This window comes from Pleurodeles waltl, chromosome 10 (genome assembly GCF_031143425.1).
Source record: "Pleurodeles waltl isolate 20211129_DDA chromosome 10, aPleWal1.hap1.20221129, whole genome shotgun sequence".
Taxonomy (NCBI): Eukaryota; Metazoa; Chordata; class Amphibia; order Caudata; family Salamandridae; genus Pleurodeles; species Pleurodeles waltl.
Window position 1 is genome coordinate 180,021,548 of NC_090449.1, and position 22,156 is coordinate 180,043,703.

The 22,156-nt window shown below is 40.7% G+C and overlaps 1 protein-coding gene across 1 annotated transcript in view; it reads left to right on the forward strand.

Annotated features, from left to right (window-relative positions):
- CCZ1 (CCZ1 homolog, vacuolar protein trafficking and biogenesis associated) overlaps positions 1–22,156 on the forward strand; it is a 223,559-nt gene that overhangs the window by 28,345 nt on the left and 173,058 nt on the right. Inside the window, 2 exon segments of the mRNA XM_069210148.1 lie at positions 7,552–7,649; positions 7,751–7,844. Of these exon segments, the coding sequence (XP_069066249.1) occupies positions 7,552–7,649; positions 7,751–7,844 (192 nt within the window).

Below are 22,156 nucleotides of genomic sequence, written 5' to 3' on the forward strand. Positions count from 1 at the left end.
TCTAAACTAAGTTTGCATTGCAGTGTAGATAAAAAAAAAATCTAAATGTAACTCGAAGGAAATCCTCACACATATTAGCATACTTTGAGGTAATCTTTTTTGTGAAACACTGAATCCCTAGACCATTGTGATCTCAAATGTAAAGCAATACAAAATAAACCTTGGCTTAGCCATTCAAAAAGCATTCAATATGTACTCTTACTTTCCCACATTGAAGCCATTTAATAGTAAAGTAAGAGAGAATGGTGCAGGGGAAGAAAGAAGAGTGAGACAGAGATGATGAGCAGAGAGAGATACATCTTGGTGAGGTGAGAGAGAGAGAGCAGAGTCGAGAGAAGGACTAGGCTAGATGAGAGAAACAGATGGGAAACCAAATTTAAGTAAGCAGTGCAGCATGGTTGGTAGAGAGGATAGTGGCCCAAAGTGTTTTTTGACACAGATCTAGGGCTTTAGAAGGCAGGTACTTGGGAGAGAGACTGAAACCGTGTTGAGAAGTAGAGCACGTATTCCTGTGCTGTCACTCTCTTAGTTTGGTGTATATAGTGTGTTTGTAGTACCTTCCCCTCCTTATGCAGCTTGTCTGAATCTGAAGATCATTCTAAGGTGATGGAAGAGAGTTTGACAATTAACTCACAAAAATGTCTGCAATGGCAGTCAGTACTGCTTAAGTAATCATAGTATATGTATATTCAGATCAGAAAAGTTGTGAAAGCATAATCAGCACTTCTAGACAGCTTATGGATTAGCCTCTTTAAAATGTACTTTAGTTTGTCATTTGTACGAGGACATTCATGAAGGCCTACAGCACCGTCACAGTTCTTTACTCATTAGTCAAAGTATCAAGTAGGTCAAAGTGCGTCACATTTTCCATATATGAATACAGTAACCTAGAATATTAATAAAAGATTTGGAAAGTTTTAATGAAAATTTAGCATAAATATTTGTCTAGAGTCTAGACAATCAATAGAAGGCTTCTTCAAATATGCTGCCTTTTGTTCCACTCTGACATGTTTCCATTTCTAAATGTTTCTTAAAGTCCTCACCATTTAAATTCCAAGGATTTTTTTAATCAGGTTTAGGTATAGATAATGGCGGGGATTGTAAATCAAGCTCTGTTACATCTTCCCCATGAAGCCATGTCTCAATTGCCCACTTAACCTGGATTCCCGATTGCGCTAGAAAGTTTTGTTCTATGTTACATTGAAAATGTTACATTTTGTTTGCTACCTATAAGCAACAGTTTGCCTTTTGTGTGGAACACCAGTTTGAATAAATGTATCCTTCCATATGAAGTCAATTAAATTAGTTTTTCTTTTACTGTATGGATAATTCAGCATGACCTTTGGATTTGCCAAAGTGTTCAGCTTCCAAAAGTGGCGGTGTAAACGGACATTGGCAAGAGAGGTTTGAAAATAAAAAATGCTAAAGCATGCACACCAGTGCAATATGGAAAGCAAATTAATCTGTCTGTGATGCCACATGAGCCACCTCGAAAAACAGATCCAGTAACCATGTAATTGAATAGAAATACTTGTAGTATGATTTTTATCCTTCAGAAATGGAGGAAGGTACTCTTGAATTTATAGTGATGAACTCTCTCAGTAACTATGTGCTGTTTTTTCATTGGAGTTAATGTATTATAATTAATTTAGTTATTAATTGGCCGTCACTATTTTCCTGACTTGTAGTTGTCAGCATCCTCACAGCTCGCCTTCCGTTTGGTCAGTGTATAAGGTTCTGCTGAAACTACAAATTTTCAAAAGACTACTTTTCATGAATCAAATAGCTTGATTATACAGACCAAAAGCAGGCTATGGCATGGGAGACGTAATGCTCGATTGGTCCAACACTGTGAGCTCAAAAACATAGTCCGGTACTTGCGTTGGCAGGTAATCAAGCAGACTATACTGGCCCCTACAAGCAGCAGTTCGATTACAGATCTTAGCCTATGAGAATGCAAGTGGATAGATAGCTTGAAATCAGTGGAAGTCTAGCTTAATAAATTCCCTGGCTGGGAAGCCTTAGTTTTTGTCAGTAGTTGAATGGTTTCTTATGCAGTGATTTCTCTTGTTGTGCAATGGTTATTTAAATGTGGTTTCTTCATTACTTATCTTACAATGATGCTGTAGATACTTTACAAAAACTGACTCATGATTTATGCCTCATTTGTTTTGTTACAGATCTCTGTGAAATTGTTGTATACCTGCTTTGTAAATATATGTTAATGATGTCCTTTGATCTGCATTCACTGTACGTTTGTTTCAATGCATTCTGACTAGATGTACATATTTAAGTAACATATTTCATAACGGGTAACATCACAACAATAAGTTAAGAGCAATTTCTATAGTTTGACTAATGCCAGCGCTTAAATACTGTGTTTATACAAATCATTTATGTTTCAAACCATTGATACATGATACTGGCAGTTAAATTGATTTGCAAAGCTGCAACACTTTAATTCCACTGCCTGTTTTTGTGACACCAAATATTTATAATAAGCACTTGATTTCCACATATTGAACAGGCTCTCGCATTTGAGTGTTCTAGTATATTTTATGAGATTAAATCATTTGAGGGTAGTGGCATCTTCCCGTTGCCCTTTGGGGCTGCTTGAAAACCCTCCCACTAAGATGCCTTGTATTTTCCAACCCGAACTCTTTCATGGCCACCCTCCAACCCCTAAGCAATCATGTGGCTACAAAGATGGATAAAGAGTTGTTGTAATAGTTGGCCTTGTGGCACTACTAGTACAGGTGTTCCCTTGCATTTGATAATAATACCCAACTCCTGGAGCTATATTACTATTCTGTCAGTGCTCAGAGTCTTCTTATGCAACTGTATGGACCCTCAAATTGTCCTCTTATATGTTGGCTGGTGAACTGCCATGCAGAAGGAACTCTTAGGAACTGTATTAGATTTCCACAGAGGGGTTTCATGCCTTTTTTGTGGTTAGATTTGGGCTATAGTTCGTGGACGAGAGCAGTCTTGGAGATGGCTTGAAGCTTGATGACTGACATTTATTCTTAAGCTTCTGCTTATCGTCAGGTGGTGTTGGATTAGCATAAGCATTGGGTTTAATGTGATAATTCCTCTTAGCTAGTGTAGCCTCACACCTACACATACCTGGACGTCCCTTGTTCTCCCTTGCTTCATTCTGTTTCAGCCAAAACATCAGCACCCCACACCTCTCTGGTGTCTGCATTGCTAAGTTCCACCATTCTGTTACTGAAATGCACAGTTCTGATCGTTTACTACTTTACAGTAACTGCAGAATGCTCTGGGACATGCTGTACCTGGAACTGCCCACCATTGTCAGTGTGAGAGGAAGCTGGGCATGTCTCCTTGACTCTGTGTGGAATCGGCCACGAAGTATGAGCAGGCTATGCAGCTGCTACAGTTGCTGTCTCTACTCATGAACCAACCTTTACACTGCCAAGCAGTGTGTGCACCTCAGAGGTAGAAGCAAACAGAGCAAATTGCAACATTATTTTTAAAACCACTGAAAATTAAGATATTTTATAGGATTGATTTCCCCAATGTAGTGATAGTTGGCTAGATGCATGACAGTGTTTTTTTTCTTCCTGTCACCTTGTTTCTTCAGAAGGTGGCTGCTTGAGTTTAAATTTGCAAATGTTGAACTAGTAGTAGTAGTAAACAATTTTTTATTAGTTAATAAAAACCATAAATTCCAAAAGTGAAAAGAGGAATCAATCTGACTCTGTACAGTACACAATATCAGCATTAATACATGCACCAAAAGATACAATGTGCAAAATTTCCTAAAATGTGCAAACAAACCAATTATAAATTTTGTGACGACTATCTGAAGGTAAAATAACTGGCCAAGCTAGCACAATTTGACGATGTTAAAAGGCCAGTCGTGATGACATGCGGTCCAGGTCCCAAGCAATCTGCCATGGATCATGTGTACAGATCAGAGCGGATTGTCAATATTGGTGCGTTTACTAACAGATACAGTGAGCAAAATTACGCAAAAAGGTGCAAATTAACCACTTTTCATTTTAAGGATGAATATCAAGGTGCTAGATGACTAGCCAAGCTATACCCTGTTAAGATATTCAGGACCTGCCCATGCTAGTTTACAAAGTGCAGATTTATGCAAAGTGTGCCGGTCCAGGATTACAGCTAGCTAGATTATTGTATACAGACTTATGCAAAAGGTTTTATCAAGGGCCTTCTTCATTATTCATCTAGTACACCTGATGAGTGATTTAAAGACTTCCAGAAACTGTACTAGCCTGATGTTCAGCATGATATTCCTTGGGTTATATGACTCAATAAAGACTGGTCTGCAGGATCTTATCCCCAATGTGATAAAAAAAAAAAAAAAAAAAAAACATTGTGCTTATTATCTGGTGGGGCCAGGGCTGGTCATATGCAAATAATGCAGCAGTGCTCCATCTACCTGATGGCGTAAGCAGCATTTCTGGTCTACTCTTAGGACATCTTCCCTCCACTTTGACTGAAGGTCTAGCATTGGAATATCACTAAATTTTAGCGTTGGTAACCTCTGCTTTTTCTTCAGGGATTAGGTGGCGTCCAGAATGGGTGACTCTATGGGTTTTGTAGATTTTTGAGCCAGCCACACATGCGACCGCTTAAACGCGTTCTCCTTGTCTTCTGTCTGACTTTGCAGTCTGATGGATTGATTTATAGATCACCCAGTTCTAGTCTCTATGCTTTTTTTTTTTTTTTTTTTTTTTTTAGATATTTCATATAATCACCATTACCCTTTTCAAGATTAATTTCCAACCATACTAGATTTGTCAGTGTTCTTTTGGCCGATTGCCGCAATTTGTGACAGAATTTTTTGAATGCCGCAGGCCTAGCAAGCGACTGCCTTACTAGCAAAAATTCCAGACTAACTTGAGTAGGAGATGCTGACCTAGGCTGCCGAAATGCTTGCTTGTATGATCTACCCATTAGTTTGTCCAAAAGGTCTGCCTCAGCACCGATCATTATTTCTGTGCCATATGAAAAAAGGGTAATAGGATAGCCTTCATAACCGATGCCAGCGGTTTAAGTTTATGCCCCGGATTAGTTCTTGCTAGTGTTATAAAGGCATGATTGAGGGCCTGAGCTTTTCCCTTTATCACCTTCCTTTGATGCTGTACATGCCTTTTGCATCTATCTTAACCCCTAGATCTTTATATGTAGCTGTTTCATCAGTAATCTTGCCATTAGGATGCCATTGGCGCTGGTTGGTGATTCAGCGATTAAGGGCGATCACTTTCGTTTTTTTGTCATGATTTATTTCCAGCTCACTTCGTACGACCCTAGACAGTTCAGCAGTCTTTGTAGGCCCATTCTGGCATTACTGAGCAGCAGCAGGTCATCTGCATACAGCATGTTGGAAAGTTGCTGACTACCAAGGCTGGGTGCATGCACTGTCTGATCGTCTAGATCTGAAGAAAGGTCTGCAATGTATAAATTTAAAGAGAAGTGGTGCTAAAACACTTCCCTTGATAGGTGGATACCCTCCCTGAACATGATCTTGACCCATGTGTTGGAATATAGTAATCTAATGGCACTCAGGGTGTTTGTCTGTAACTCTCATTGCTGAAGTTTTGCCCAGAGTTTACCGCACTCGAAAGCTGCCTTCAAGTCCATGAAACACAAGTAAAGCATGGTCCCAGTGGCCTTCGCTCTATTGGTGGTCAGATTCAACGCCTTGAGGTTTATTAGCGTGCCTTGATTCATAGTGAAGCTTTTTGGTTAAGTGGTGATCTGCCGTTGTCTGCTGCCCATGACTCAGGGCTTTGAAGTAGGCGCATAGAGAAATACTTAAGGTCCACATCCAGAAATGCGATTAAACGGTAATTGTTTGGAGAGGAAGTGATAGCTCCCTTGTAGATGGTATGGATTATTGAGCCCTTCCAGCTGCCCGGAATGACCCCTGTTACCAGGATATGATTAAACATTGCTGCAAGGAAGGTTGCCCATTTTGATGTTGAATATTTAAACAGTGCTTATTGTAGCCCATTGGGACCTGGGGCACAGTTGGTTCATGATGTTTCAATGATCTTAATTATTTCTGTATGAGTGAATGCTAAGGAGGGCTGTACCTCAGTAGTCCAGTTGCCACTCTCCAATTGTGCTGGCACGTTTTCATCCTGGATGCTTTCCTTGAAATGAGATTTTAGATGACCGACCCAGACATCCACGCTTATGTTTGGATTATGGGCAGCTCTTGGGCCTTTTTCAATATTATTGATGAGAGTTGAACTAAGAAAAACATGGCCTTAATACTCATCAAGGATTAAAATAATATTTCCTCTGCTGTAGCTGCATGTCGAATATGATAATCGTCCATGTATAATTTTCAGATCCAAGTAATGTGACAGAAAACATTGTGCTTCTTCTGTAGCACGCTCCTGAAAACTCTTACAGGACATCTGAATTCATGATGAATTTCTCAAGAGTAAGGTACATTGATAATAAGGTTTTTGGACAGTGACATACACCATTTGCATGAACCGTTAATTCTATGAGGTTTATGAATCTTAGCAGTGTTTCCAAGTGGAGTGTGCTCTTAAAGGAAATGATTTAGGATCCACTGTCCACCAAACCACAGAGCACACGCCTTATACTTTCTGCTATAATAGAACTAGGTTCTTCTTTGGGCTTTGAGTTTTTGATCTAACAGTTGTAGGGTTTTTCCAGTTTATCTGGTATCTTACTTCTGTAGTGTGTTCTTGATGCCCTTGCTTTTCATTCTGAACTCAATGCCTTCCAGAATCTGGGTTTTCCCAATGGATGACGCCGTAGGCATGTGGATATTCCGACATCTCACAATACATGTTTGTAATTGTTGTCCTTGTTTGATTGGTAGTGGAATGTTATTGGTTGATAGCTGGAATGGTGTAGGTGTCTTAGTCACAGTGCCCTTGCATGGGTGAAGGGAGTTAGCCAAAGTTGTCATGCACTTCCCAGTCCGTGTAGGGATGCTTTGGTGATCTAGATGCCTAGTTACTTGTTTAGTCTTCTAATGTAATATCATGTTGACAGGTCTTATAAGTACAAAGTCAGGGAGAGCTAACTTTGGAGTTGTTACTGGGATGGAAAAGTGGAGAGAGGTACCTTGGAGAGTTACAATAAGCAATAGCAATAGCAAAAGCAAAGTAAGCAATATTTGCAAGTTCTATCAATACCTATAATTTTTGGAATGCCACCATTGAAGGTGACTCATAGTGGAAAGACATAGGTATTTAAGTGATTTCTACAAGTATCTAGATTAAATGATATAAGAATAATAAAACCTAACAAAATCTGAAAAACCCTTCTCAAGGTTGCTTTAATAGGCTTCAGTAATTTTAAGAAACTCCTTCATTCAGATCTTAATTTAACAATATTTTCCTCCGGATGAAACTTTGCTGAACTTCATTGCACTGGAATTGAGATCCGAACTTAAACGTACAAAATATATGGTCGTCTCCCCTCATTTAGTCTAAATTTTGGTTTGCAGTTGAACCATATTTGGAAAAATGTTGCCTCCTGTGTGACTTATTTGATCTTATATATTGTTAGGAGGAGAAGAAAATTCTATTTTACCATCCAAATGAGGTTGAAAAGAATGAAAAAATACGAAATGTTGGCTTATGTGAAGCAATAATACAGTTCACCAGGTAGGAAACTTGAAACATATTTCGGACTATTGAATTTTTGTGGCAATCTCATGTTTTCTTTGTAAATAAGCTAACTGTGTTCCCATTTTGTACTTCTTTAGGACTTTCAGTCCATTGAAGCCAGCACAGTCCTTGCATACACAGAAAAACCGGCAGTTCTTCCACGAGCCTGAAGCAAGTTTTTGGATGGTTATGGTACTGTGGTTCATTTTATTAATCACATATGCAAAAAATGTGTAAGAGACCTAGGATCATCAGTTACTATAAGTGTCTGAGCATTTTATTTTCCCACAAGTTTATCTCCCATGTCACGACTATATATCATTGTTTAGGAATACTAAGTGTACACTATTTGCACCCATCACTAACTGTCTTCAGTCTTGTTTCGTTTGCAGTTTCTTCACTGGCAATCATGCAAACATTGCTTGGGTACCGTTTATACTGCACATTCCACTGCAGAGACCCTTTCTATTTTTTCTATGGTACCAACCATAGTATCAGTTGCCATTGTAAAATATGAACATTGCCTTTCTGATTCGTAGATTCCCTCTCTTGGCTTGGTCTTCCCTTAATGCTTGACCGCATGTTTATCAATTTTTAAAAAAAAAACAGTTGGTAGATATCTTGCGCTGGGAGATGCTGAAAAAGTAGATTTGATATGTTTTTGTAAAGAACTGTAAATGTTACTGCATTTCAGAAGAAACTAATCATATAATCCTTTTTCCTTTTAAATATAGAATATCATATTTAGAAGGAAAAGATTGATAAACACCTTATAAATGTTGACAATGAGAATGGTTATTGTGGCCATTTATATAGAGCACATCAGAAATGATTTTCTACAGTTTAATTAATAATATGCACTATGTTCGCCTTTATCCATTAGATTGTTTTAACATCCTTAGAGAGATGAAAAACTCTGTTCTCTCAGCTGTGATTCTTAACTGTGACTTGAAGGTACTTTGTCAGACTCTTTTCCCATTAGCTAACTCACATACTTTGTATAATATTTTAGAAGCTTCTCCCTCCTTACTAGTCATCAAAGGTTTAAACTTGTAGATATGCAGGTTTCCACAAAGTGTATTGTTGGGTTAAATCCTACAGGATTATTGATTGTTCCCTGGTCTCATCGTTGTCAGTTTTACAATCTGGATCCAACGGGAGCCAAGGTAGTGTCCACACTTCACTGAAACCACAACTTAACTCACACTATTTATGTGCTGGCCAGCAGTAGAGACAGAGAAATAAAAATAGGACATAAAAGATAAAAACACACGCTCAGTATCGTCACACTGCCAGGTTCCACCACTGGGCTAAATCTGGTGTGCAGGAGCATCGACACTCATTATTTCACACTTTCTACCATGAAATGAAACTCCTTATTTCTTCTGCGCTTCAATGTTATATATAACATTCTGTGGTTCTGTTTGTGTCCATTGAATTAGGTTAATAATATATTTGTCTCCCAACAACAATTATATACCAATGTGAATATGTTGACGTTTTTTAAGAGAACATATTGCACAGGTTAGTGAGGTCAAAATCCAATCAGATTACTCCTTCTGAGAATAATACAGTGCAATGAGTTTGTAATCCTAATACATGACTCCTGGTGTAAAGCAAAGCGCAAAATAGAGTTTGATATCCTAACAGAGGGCTCGTGAAAATACAAATTGCATAATTTAGTTTGTAATTCTAATAGCTTCTGGTGAAAAACCCAGAGTGCAAGTCTCAATAATATTTGAAAGTTTGATCCATAAATACTCCCTGGAAACAATTATGTCTTTAGTCGACTTCCCAGGTTAACAGTTTACAAGTATTTTAGCTTGGAACAGAAAGTTCAGGTTGCAGCAAATATCTATCACGATTGTCTATGAAAGACGTTCTGAACCCTTTGGAACTTTTACCGTAGGCATTCAAGATGACCTCCACTATTAGCAAGTCTTGTGAGCATCCGGTGGCTCCATGAGATATGTAGTCCTTCTTGCTTTTACTTGAGTGTTTAGCATAATGTGGAGATGGATCCCACACTCCTCGTTCTCTTCTGCTCCTGAAGATGTGCATGTTAAGGTGCATAAGAGTAGCTCTTCTCATGGGTCCAGCATGCTAGTGAAATGTAAGCATGTCCTTCACTCTAACACATTGGCTTTGGCTCTGATTCCAGCAGTTGTGAAAATATGGAGTTGCAAAATGTGCTTTGTACCCAATTCCAATTTGGACTCCTCTGGATGAGCAATTACATGCCAATTACTCATTAATTCACCCTTTCCGAGTTGCCCAAACATGTATTTTGCGCTCTTTGCACACAGGATTTACAAACTCTTGTGTCATGCCAATTTGGACCTGACTTGTAAACCTGACACAAATGGGAGTTTGTGCACAAAACGAGATTTGCATCTCTACTGGATTCAGGACGACAGCCTTTGCACTTCATTTTCCCTAAGTAACTGTTATTTATTTTTTGTCCTGTAGTATTTAGGATATATGTGTGTAATCTGGTGTTCTCACTGCAATAGTAAAACATTTTCCCAATTACTTTTAAATTCATGGGTGTGCAACAATAAGGATCTATTTTTATTTTTAGCTACTGTGTTCAAGTTACAGAATTCAAAGTACTGGGAACTACAGCAGAGTCTTCCATTGCAATTATCTCAAGCCACATATAGTAATGATGCACTCTGTCGCTCTTGAAAGCATATATAGCTACACATCGCCCTGCTGGCATATTATGCTCTTCTTTAAAAGCATTCCCTTGCCAGTTAATTTGTGCCGTGGAGGGCCAGAGTTTGTTTTGCCAATAACAGCATTTAAAATTTATTACAAATGTGGCGGACAGACAAATAGTCACGATGATTCAGAATCCTACTAGGATAACACATTTTTAACGCTCTGCCAGTTCGATGTTTGAAGATTGACCACTGTACCTTGTCGACTAAGAAGTTGCTTACTGCTAAGTTCTGATAACAGTAATGATTTTCCAGCACTGCACCTTTCATAGATTCATACAATTGAACAATTTCCCCTTTGTTTAGGTGGGAGTCCCATGAGAACCATACAAAAGCAGTCTGAGAGCATAACACTCTTGCACGTCTTAAGACAGTGCAAATTTCTAGACAGGTAACATCAGTACAAAAAAGCTAAAGTCCAACCAATGAGAAGAGAGTACCCTAACCTTACCCATTCCAAAGGCCATCTCACTTGAGATGTCTACTGCACTTTGTGTGGGAATTGAGTCCCAGGACCTTGCTCTCCTTTCAGACAGATGAGTCTAGTTTATCCTCTGCATTCCTTTTCTAAAACGTTTCTGTTTTTGTTGTGTTATCCAACAAAATCTTCTGATTAGCTGAGAAAGATATTTTTTCTCCAAATGGAAACCTCAAAGAGAAGCCTCTTCTAATACTGAGACTTGTGGAAAGGTGGACATTTATAAAGATGATCCTCAGACAAGCTGAATCTTCTGCCTGGACCCTGATAAAAGGCCTTAACGCTGTAAAATTTGTAGAAACATCTCGGTGAAAAACTGCCATGATCGTGAAGGATGCCTCCAAGGTGATTGCCAAACTCTAAGGCTATAAATACCTCCTCCTCTATGGATTGGTCAGTTCAAACGGCTCGCACTGAGAAGCATAAAAAATGACAACTGGGCACTGGCAGCCTAACATAAAATATAACCTTCTTTGGAGGAATCGACTTTTACATCATATGAGCCTCAAGAAAAAATCTCTAGCAAGCCTATGTCTGCTTTGCCTGTAGTGAGTACAAGAAGACATTCAGACACTTCGATGTCACGACCAGCTGTACACCAACAGCTCTGTTGACGTAAGTCTCACCGCCCATCGATGTTCCAGCTATTGACATCACTGCTTAGATGTCATGGCTGGATTTTCTAGAGACCTACAGCCATCGGTAGTAGATGCACCCTTTGATGGTTCTTCACTCTTCAGAGAAAAAGGCTAATTTGGTGCTGGAACGATTCAAGAATAGTCATGCTACAGCACATTATCTGTGGGTAGAGACACCAGCTAAGCAATTTACCCATAAATACAGATAATTCAGAGGCTGTTCTAATGACTTAGCTATCAGACAGTGGCATCTCTCCAAACCTGTACTGCAGCTGCCGGCCCAGATCTTTCAGGACTATGGCAACGATAGACACTGTTCAAACAACCAAGGAATCAATCCTCAAAATCTTCCATTTTCCCTCCAGTTCCCCATTTCACTCGCCACACCTCTTTCCCTGTTATGATTTCCTTGCATACTTCTTATTTAACTGAGGATATTAGATAATGGCTGTAAGGTGGCTAATGGTAGAAGACCATGATATTTGTCAAACTACTTTTAAAAAGCTTTTGCCAGAGCATTGCAATCTGTTATACAGAACACCTTCAGATCCTAAAGCTGATCTGCCATTCTGAGGTATCCATCAAGAAAGAATGGTACAGTACTACCAGGCTGAATTCAAACCTATCCAGACACCTGGCAATGTACCGTTGGCTGTCATAAGAAACACCCTACAGACCATACACCCCTCCAGCAAGGCTGCAAATGCATGGGGATCTCACACGCCACCCACCACTGATAGCAGGATAACTGTTATTGAACCTGCGATGCAAGGTCTTAGATTCCACATGTATTGAGCAGTGTTGTGTTCATGTAGTTTTGGGCAGTCAGTGATGGGCAACAGGAGGTCTCTCTGATTGCTGCAAAGTGTGAGGAGTATAAGGGAACCTACCTGCCCTCATTTAAAGGGGGCCTCATGACACCTTTTTCAACGGTCCCCACCTTCTATCCAACAGTCACATTCTTCCTCATGCGCAACTGAAGCCACTGGTTCTACTTTCTCCAGAGGAGGAACTTTTATTCATTAAATCTGTACCCAAAAAGCAGCCTAATAGAAAAAGCACCCATCTACCTGTGAGTGAATGAGCCCCTTTCTTCAACTTATATGACATCTGAATATAAGTCAGACGTAATGTGTTAGCATTTAGCCACATTCTCCTAATCAAAATTAGGTCTCTTAAGCATAACCTCTATCTTCTAGCATGTTTGGTGCCAAATTGCATTAAAGCAGACGTAACTTTCAGCAATTGCGCACCATTGAAGCATGTTGTGACATCACTGATATTACTTTTTTTTAGACTCTGGTGATCATGGTTCAAACATACTTGCTGATGTACTCAAATATTTCTTCCACCCTACTTGCTAATTTACTTGTCTGTCACATTTATTTGTCTGACACAATGAATAAGAATTGTTTTGGAAATCTTGGTCTGTTTATTTTTTAACCACTAGCACTATTTTTCACTTGATTCTGTGACGATAGTTGCTATCATCCCCAAAAACATGCTGTCCAGCAGAAAGGTATGCTGTGAGGTAGCAGTGGTCCAGGCTGTTGGCTTGAGTATTTCAGAATGTATTGCTCACTGTAAAGGCTTGAGGTAAATCAACTGAAAACCAAGCATGTGGGTGCAGGCTACGTGGAAGCAGTCTGAAACACCAGTTTGATATTTGAATTTTTACTACCAGATGTTGCTCTCCAAAGATGTAAGAAATGTAGCTTTTGTTTGCAACATACTCTTGGAACAGAGATACATGTGTTTCATTGTGCTGTTGGGGGTTGGGGTGGGGGAGGGGGCAAGGTTGCGAGTTAGTGTTCAAGTGCATGCAGGTTCTGTGCCTAAATCCTCATTTTATTTCTCTCCTGCCTTTTCACTCTAATGAGCAAGAAAATTCGGCAGTGTGTTCCAAGGATTACTAAGCATTGTAACAGACTCAATCTATTTTAAAGTCTGCCTGTGAAACAGATGTATTATCTTTGCCTTGAGTCCACTCATGTCATCTATTTCCCTTTTTTCCATTTCCATAACCAGCCTCCTCCAACCATTGGCTTGAGACTTTCTCAATCGCATCCCACCTCAGCTCCTAAAAGTATTTAATTCTCACTTAGGAGGACATTTCTACCTTCAACAGAGTACTCGCTGTCTAATGAAGACTCTCTTACCTTCAACAGTCCTCTTTTTGTTTCTGTGTTACATGAAGGTCAAGGGCAAGAAAGCCTTCGTAATAGTACTTCTTTTCTCGTGCTGTAGAAATTAGAGGACTATAATGTGTAGGCTTTTTTGCCAGCCTACCTTTAATTGGCAATAAAACAAAAACTGGTACTTCACCGAAGGCAAGTGTGATTTCCAAAACAAAACACTGATTTTCATTTCTGAAGTTCATCTAGCCCTAATTGTGGTTACACTCTGAAGCACTGGTTCTAATGATGCAGCAGGAGCACCGGGGCCCAGGGATCTGAGGGTCCGTCTGCACCCATTTATCACTTTTTTTTCTTTTTCTTTCTACATTACTGATCATTGGTTTAATGGGCCTTTTTTTCCAAGCTTGCATGGCGGTTTGTAGTACCCTGGTTACGACACTGCTTACGTTGCATACATTTAGTACATGAAACCCATATCTCCTGTCTTGTCAATACTTTTTTTATCAGATGGTTCTGTATGCCTGCGTGGCTCCCTGATGGCACTGAATATCATTCACTTCAGAGCTGCCAATGGAGCTGGCATATACCTAGTTTGGAAATATCCATACCTGCGGAAAACCCAGGAAACAGGAAAAAAAAATCATGCAGCCATTCATTCATTTCAGTTGGACCTTGCTCGAGGTTGCAAGTAAATGTAACAAATGATATGCCTAGTATGCATAAGCTGCCTCCAAACATAACGTGTGCATTTTAGCACATTTTTCAGTTTAGTGCAGTAGCGGATGACAAAACGTCCACCTGTGAACTATTGTATATAGAGAGAATCCTGACTCTACTGATAAGTGACCACTGAAGCAACTTCTTTTTCAATTCTGCTGACAAAACATACAACTGAAGATTCACTGACCAGGCAAATATATCTGTATATGTGGTAGTTGATTTTTTTTTTTTTTCCTTATCTGCTGGTTTACATGTTGTTTTCTTTTCATTCCCTGTTGATTTTAGTACTTGGCATTTCTTTTCTGTGCACTTTGAAGATCCTCTCAAGCCAACCTCTGGCTTTCTGGTCTGGCTACTGCCCACAGAGTATCCGAAACAAATGCGTATGGCTCTTCATTTAGTCACAAACAGTCTCAGTGAAGATGCTGTTTTTTTATGTTGTTCCTCTAGAGCTCATCTCTTGATACAAAGAACGTGTTTGTATGAAATGTTCTAGCAGTATGTCAGCCCTTCAACACTAGCTCATCTGATAAGATGTCTTCTTGGATTACAAGTCCTGGATACTGATTAACATCTTACTAGTGTCATACTGCTGTAAGATCCAAATTGAAATAAATCTTGCCTGCCTTAGAGATGGTCAGTTGATATGCCTCTTCTTTCAAGAAGCAATGGTATACCCCTTCTGTTCCTTACAGACGTTCTGAAAAATGAGAGCTTGTGACTCTAAATGACTTTTTGTGTATGCACTTAGAACATTTATAAAGTAAGAAGACTTATATACGATGCTAATGAGGGAAAATGACCCTTGGGTTGGTCCTGTAGCAAGACTTTTCTCGTCTGTCTAGGGTGCCACAAGATGAGAGCGCCAGAATTTCAGTGTATGTATACACAGACAGAATTCGAGAGTAATGGGTTGGGGATGAGGGAGATTCCCCTGCAGCTGTGTAGGGCACAATTCCTGACACCAGTTTTGGTCACACTTTACATAAAGGAACCAAAAAAAGCCTCTCAGTGGAAGAATTGGTCTTACAAAATTAGTTCACCCTACATTTTATGCAATCTTTACAAAGTATAAGGTGCATTAAACATCATTTGCTATGTATGGTATCCATGGTGTTGTATCCCAGTTTGGAAATTATTTGTATGTGTAATTCTTTCATTGAAGAAAACATACCAGTTATTACAAATGCAGCACTTTCTCTCTATCTGTCTGGGGAAGTGGTATTCATATATTTTACTAGTAAAAGAACAAGACCATTATCTACATTTTACTTGAGGAAAGGGTGATTAAAGCTGATTTGATCATCAAAGCGACAAGTTACATCAATACGACACAGTGAAACACGAGTCTAGGAAAACATTACATCTGTAGTGATTTAACAAAATGTAGCCCAGCAGTTCCTAACCTTTTGCTTTCTGTCAACCACCACTGAATCATTACTGGAATCTGGGGCCCCCCTCCCCCCCAACTGATTCATCATTGGAAACCAGGGACACCCTGCCTAACCTATTTCTATGATTTGAACCTCAAAACAATGCACAGAAAATATAAAAACAAGTGTACACATAACAAATTCTGATATATTGACATGTTTTGTTTAACCCCTTCACTGCAAGGCCTTTCCCCCCCTCAGGTGCCAGGCCTTTTTTTTTGGCTATTTGGGGCAATTTGCGCTTAGGCCCTCATAACTGTTTGTCCACATAAGCTACCCAGGCCAAATTTGTTTCCTTTTTTCCCAATATCCTATGGATTCTAGAGGTACCCAGAGTTCGTGGGTTCCCCTTGAGGAGACCAAGAAATTAGCCAAAATACAGTGACAATTTCGTTTTTTTAGAACAAATGGGAAACAAGGTCTGCAGAAGGCGGCCTTTGTTTTTTTCCCTGACAATGGCATCAACAAATGGTTTGCGGTGCTAAAATCACCCCCTTCCCAGCTTTCAGGAACAGGCAGACTTGAATCAGAAAACTACATTTTTCAACACATTTTTGGCATTTTACAGCAACATACCCCATTTTTACAATTGTTTGTGCTTTTAGCCTTCTTCCAGTTAGTGGCAGAAATGGGTGTGAAAACAATGCTGGATCCCGGACAGCTAAATATTTCTGAAAGGTAGACTAAATTCCGAATTCAGCAAGGTGTCATTTGTGTAGATCCTACAAGGTTTTCCTACAGAAAATAACTGCTGAAATAAAAAAACTATTGAAATTGAGGTGAAAAAACAGCAATTTCTCTCTACATTTTACTCTGTAACTTTTTTCCGCCATGTCAGATTTTCAAAAGCAATATACTGTTACGTCTGCTGGACTCTTCTGATTGTCGGGATATATAGGGCTTGTAGGTTCATCAAGACCCCTAGGTACCCAGAGCCAATAAAGGAGCTGCATCTTGCAACGGGTTTTCATTGTCTGCCGGGTATACAGCAATTCATTTGCTGAAATATAAAGAGTGAAAAATAGGTATCAAGGAAACCTTAGTATTTCCAAAATGGGCACAAGATAAGGTGTTGGGAAGCAGTGGTTATTTGCACATCTCTGAGTTCTGGGGTCCCCGCACTAGCATGTGAATTACAGGGCATTTCTCAAACAGATGCCTTTTTTATACACTGTCTTACATTTGGAAGAGAAAAATGAGGAGGAAGACAAGGGGCAATAACCTTTATTCTACTATTCTGTGTTCCCCCAAGTTTTCAGATAAAAATGGTACCTCACATGCGTGGGTAGGCCTAATGCCCATGTCAGGAAACACAACATGAACACATCACATTTCTACATTGAAATCTGACTTGTTTTTTGCAAAGTGCCTAGCTGTGGATTTTGGCCTCTAGCTCAGCCGCCACCTAGGGAAACCTACCAAACCTGTGCATTTTTGAAGACTAGACACATAGGGGAATCCAGGATGGGGTGACTTGTGGGGCTCTCACCAGGTTCTGTTACCCAGAGTCCTTTACAAACCTCAAAATTTGGCAAAAAAAAAAAAATACTTTTTCCTCACATTTTGGTAATAGAAAGTTTTGGAGTGGTGCCACAAATTTCCTTCCACCCAGCATTCCCCCAAGTCTCCCGATAAAAAATAGTACCTCACTTGTGACCTCACTAGACACCGGAGGGTGGCCAGAGAGGTGTGACTTGCGTGAATCATCCAGTGTTTTCTTACCCAGAATCCTTAGCAAACTTTAAATTCAGCTAAAAAATCTCATTTTTCCCACATTTCTGTGACGGATCATCGCACCAGCACAAATTTCCTACCACCCCACTTTCCACTCAGTCTCCAGTTAAAAATGTTACCTCACTTGTGTAGGCGTTCCAAGTGCCTGTGACAGGGAAGAGCCAATAACATGTCGAAAATGAGGGGAACCAAAATGGGTCCAAAAGGGCAGTTTGGGAAAAAAAAAAAGTTTTTAGGCTGACAAGTAGGGCAGAATTTTTAGCGGTCTAGATGCGACAGTGCTGGGTGGTTAGAATTTTGTGGATTCCTGTAGATTCCATCAAAAACTGAGGGAAAAATGTGTGATTTCAAGCAAAGTTGGAGGTTTGCAGGGCATTGTGGGTAAGAAAATAGTGCGGGTGCATGTGAAGCAGATGTTTAGTTTTCAGATGTGTCTAGGCCTCATAAATTGTTCAACATGGCTGCGTCCCAAAATCCAAAAAGTGCAGCCCTCACCATTCCAAGTGGGACGATTTTGAGTTAGCCAAGCTCTCCTGGCCCAAATGTAAAACCAAAACCCAAATAATCAAATGTCCTCTTGCTTGCCGTGGAATAAGATGTTTTAGTGTGCGGGGGGAGAGCTGAAAGACTTACCCCCTTCAGTTGGGATGAGGGCATAACCATGCCCATTCTGTTTGGTAGCCACCACCCCATTATTTTTTTTATTTTTTTTTTAAAATTCCCTGGCATCTAGGAGGCTTCCTGCCTCCCCCAACCCAGCATGCTTCCAGTGTGATAAGAGGCAACCTCTGATGAGGTCCGAGCGCTATTGCGCACTGACTTCATCAGACTTCACTGGATGGGGTGCGGGCGGGGGTGGAAGGGGAAGCGATTTACCCTCCAGCCCTGCCCTGGGGTGGGAGGAGGCCCTCGGTGGACAATGGGGGGAGGGGGGGTGCTAGAGCTTCCCGCGAGGGCCTGGTGCAGGACTTAACAGTTACCTCCTGGGCACCCGGGCGGCGCTGCCCAGGATGTAACCGTTACGTCCGGGGCACCCAAGGGTTAATTCACAATCAAATATAAAAAACAAATCTATTTTGTCTATTTGCATATACTTCATACATTTTATTGTAATTATTGTAATAATGTAAACATTTGTAAGCTAGTCACGGACCACTTGAGTGTGCCTTGTGGACCAGCAGGGGGCCTCACACCACATGTTAAGAACCACTGACCTAGACCACAGAAGCAGCGACAGTAGCAAACCGAGCAGTAACTACAGCAGTGACCACAGCTGCCTTCATAGCTGGGATCACAACAGTGACAACAGCAAGGACGACATTACAAACCAGAGTTTCCAGTGCAGCAACCCCGCAGCAGCGACCACTGTAGGGACCCCCCACCATATTTTCATCAAGTGCTGCAGCATCACTTGTAAGAACAGCAGAATCCCCAAGAGTGACAACTGGCTCTACCACAGCTGCAACCAGAGTTGGGAGCACAGTAGAAACTAAAGCTGCCTTCACACAGGGGATAACAGCAGCAATGATTACTGTAACCACAAGTCTCCAAAGAAGGGACAACTGCTACCACCCACAATGGACCACAGCAGCAGCCACCGCTATAACCTCAGCAGGGGCAACAGAAACAATCACATCTGTTTCAAAAGCAGGGACCACAGTGGCAACAGCTTTCACCACAGCACTGATTGCTGTTCCAACAGCAGGGACCACACGGTGACCATAGTTGCCAACATAGCAGGGTCAAAAACAGCAATACCAGCTGCAAGTAATCTAAGCTCAACAGCATTGCCAACAGCACAGTTTGTAGCCATAGTACAGCCCACAGCAGCTGCTATAAGTCTGACAACAGGTGCCACCACATCAAGGTCAACAAGATCAACAACCACTTCCGGCAAGGCAGGACAACAGTAGTGACCACAGCTGTCACCATTGAGAAAAAACATGATGAAAGGAATGCTTAATTTGATCCCAGCTCTGTAGATCGCTCTGGGCCACATTCTAGTCCATTTTGTGCTCAGTGTGCCATTATAAAAGTGACCACCCGTGTACAAATCATCCTTGGTCAATTTGGAACAATGTAACCCAAACTGCTAAAATGGTTAGCTAATGAAAGGAAACACAAGCAACTGCAGGTTTACAGTCTAGTTGACCCTCATAATTTAGGTTCTGCTTGAGCCAGTGCAGCGCAACCTTTGCACTTTAGATGTGTCTTTGAGAAAAACATTATTTTGAAAAAATGGGGCAACCCAGTATCCTGGGACCTGGGTAAGTGAATAATGTAACAGAAAAAAGTTTTGGTCCCTCTGGGGGAAGGATGTGAATTAACCTCCACGACACTGGTTGTACCATAAAGAACTTTCTGTACCATGAGAGTTACTTTAACGTAGGACCACGCCAACATATTTAAAAAAAGGACTTTAAACAATTGGCCCATTTTCATGGAACGATCTAAGACCTTCCTGAAGCCATTAGATGGCAAAGTAAAAAAAGTGGTAATATTAACAAGACACCGGGGCTACATGAGATGGAAGGCAAATTGGTATAGTTTTATTGTTAACACAACTAGGATGTGTCTGAGTACAATTAAATAGGGGTGCTTCCTATTTCGATATTCTGTCCTGATGATGACCCGCCTGAATTAATTTATTTGATTGTGGTCCAAACGTCAACATTGTATTAGAAACTGTGGATTGACTTTTGAAAAATTCAGCAGGCTCATAGTACCTATGGTTATAGGTGCTAATTTGAGACCTCATGCTTTTAACCACAGTTTGGTTTTAGTTTTCATTTAAATAGCACTGCAACACTTATACTAACACATAATTCACTCACACTGCGTCGTTATACAGGAGCAGCTCGATTACTTTACTTTAAATTGTTGAATTTAAGTTTCCAATATATGTTATATATTACTCACAAAACTCATCAGTTCAGAAAGTTCTTTATGGTACAACAACTGTCGTGGAGGTTAATCATATCCTTCCCCCAGAGGGACCAAAACATTTTTCTGTTACATTTGAGAAAAACAGGCGGACATTGTTAAAACCAGTAGGTCTGACTTTAATGTGCGAAAACATATAAGTGCAGGAATGCACAAAAGTGCACGAGTTGTAAGTGCCTCTTCTTAGTGAATCTCCTCATTCCCGAACTTTCTATGTCTGCATTGTATCTTTTAATACCCAACCTTGTGGTTTCATGCAGCAGATAATAGTGCTAATGCACAAATAGACTATGCTCATTTGCTCATGCCTCAGTTTGCTTGTGTTAGCACATTAAAGGTAGACCTCTTGGCTATGCCATTGCTTGCTTGTATAGTGTTATATTCTAGATGGTCTAGTGTTTGTTTTATTTTTTAGTAAAGATCGCTGTACAGGCTTGTTCACTCTAAGAAGCATTGATTAGCCTTTAAATCCTTTCTAGCACTCAAAAAGCATAAACTCTTTCTATGACTGTTCTGTTTCGATCTTAGTCCTTTGAAATGTAGCTGTTATTCAACAAACAAATCAAGAATTCAAAAAATGACTATCTGATAAATACATCTACCTGCAAATTCCTTACTTTAGAATCTTCCCCAGGCGTGAGAATGGATCCAGAATTTTTTTTTCCCCCAGCAATTCTGCCAGTCGGAAGAGGTGGATGCGTGACTTCATTTTGTAGTCGTCCACCGGATGTGATGTCAACGGAGTCCATATAACCTCCTCTCTGACGTGCCAACGTCCGTTCCTTCTCTTCTGCCTTGCAACGTGGATCCGGTAATGGTTTGTCAGGATGTTTTCAGCCTCCTTCAGTGTTTTTGTCAACGGAACAGTGAGCTTTTTCCTGTCTATATCTTCAGGGTTTAAACCCTGTGGGTCCTGTGGACGACAAGTGTCTGACTCAATTTGTATGTGGTGCTTGGGTGAGCACCGTGACTCTGTGGAGTGCAACTCCTGGTGTCACCTTCGGCCGAAGGCGCAGCAGGAGCATTGTATGAAGCTTCTGGCGGCGCATAAGTCGGAGTCGTCCCAGAATTCACATTGACCAGTCTCCTTTTCGTACGAAGGTCCATTCGTAGATCTGTTCAAGGAGTCGTTCTCATGGACATCATTCTCCATCGACTTCATGCTGTAAGTCATGACGCATGCGGGTGAAGTTGCGCAGTTGCCAACTTCACTGATAATGGCCTCCCACCATTCCTCGGTTGAGGAGTCGAGACCTAAGTGTACCACGTGTTTCCCTCCCTTTTGCGTGGCCGAGGCGACTCTGACCCAGGTGCATGAATTTTATGATTTAGTTCACATTATCTTTAGGCCCCAAGGAGATACAAAATGCCTTGACTATGTCCACGCTGGCGGGTTCACCCTCGGCTTCAGTTAGGCCTTCTGCTTCAGCTGTCGAAGCCGTTATGGAGCTGTGCACAGCCTTCGGGGTTCCCATCTTTGGTGCCTGTATCTGATCAGCTGAATCCGGCAACGCCAGATTGAAGACGTACCCCTCTCCTCTTTTGATGTTGAGATTGTGTCCTTTTGGCGCCAGACGATGTTGGGTATGGTGCCGGTCATGCCAGTCACTCTCCCTCTGTTTTCTGGGGAGTTCCCTCAAGTTGGTCCTTTCAGAAGGACATGGTTTTGAATGTGCAGAGGAAGAGCTGCGATTTTC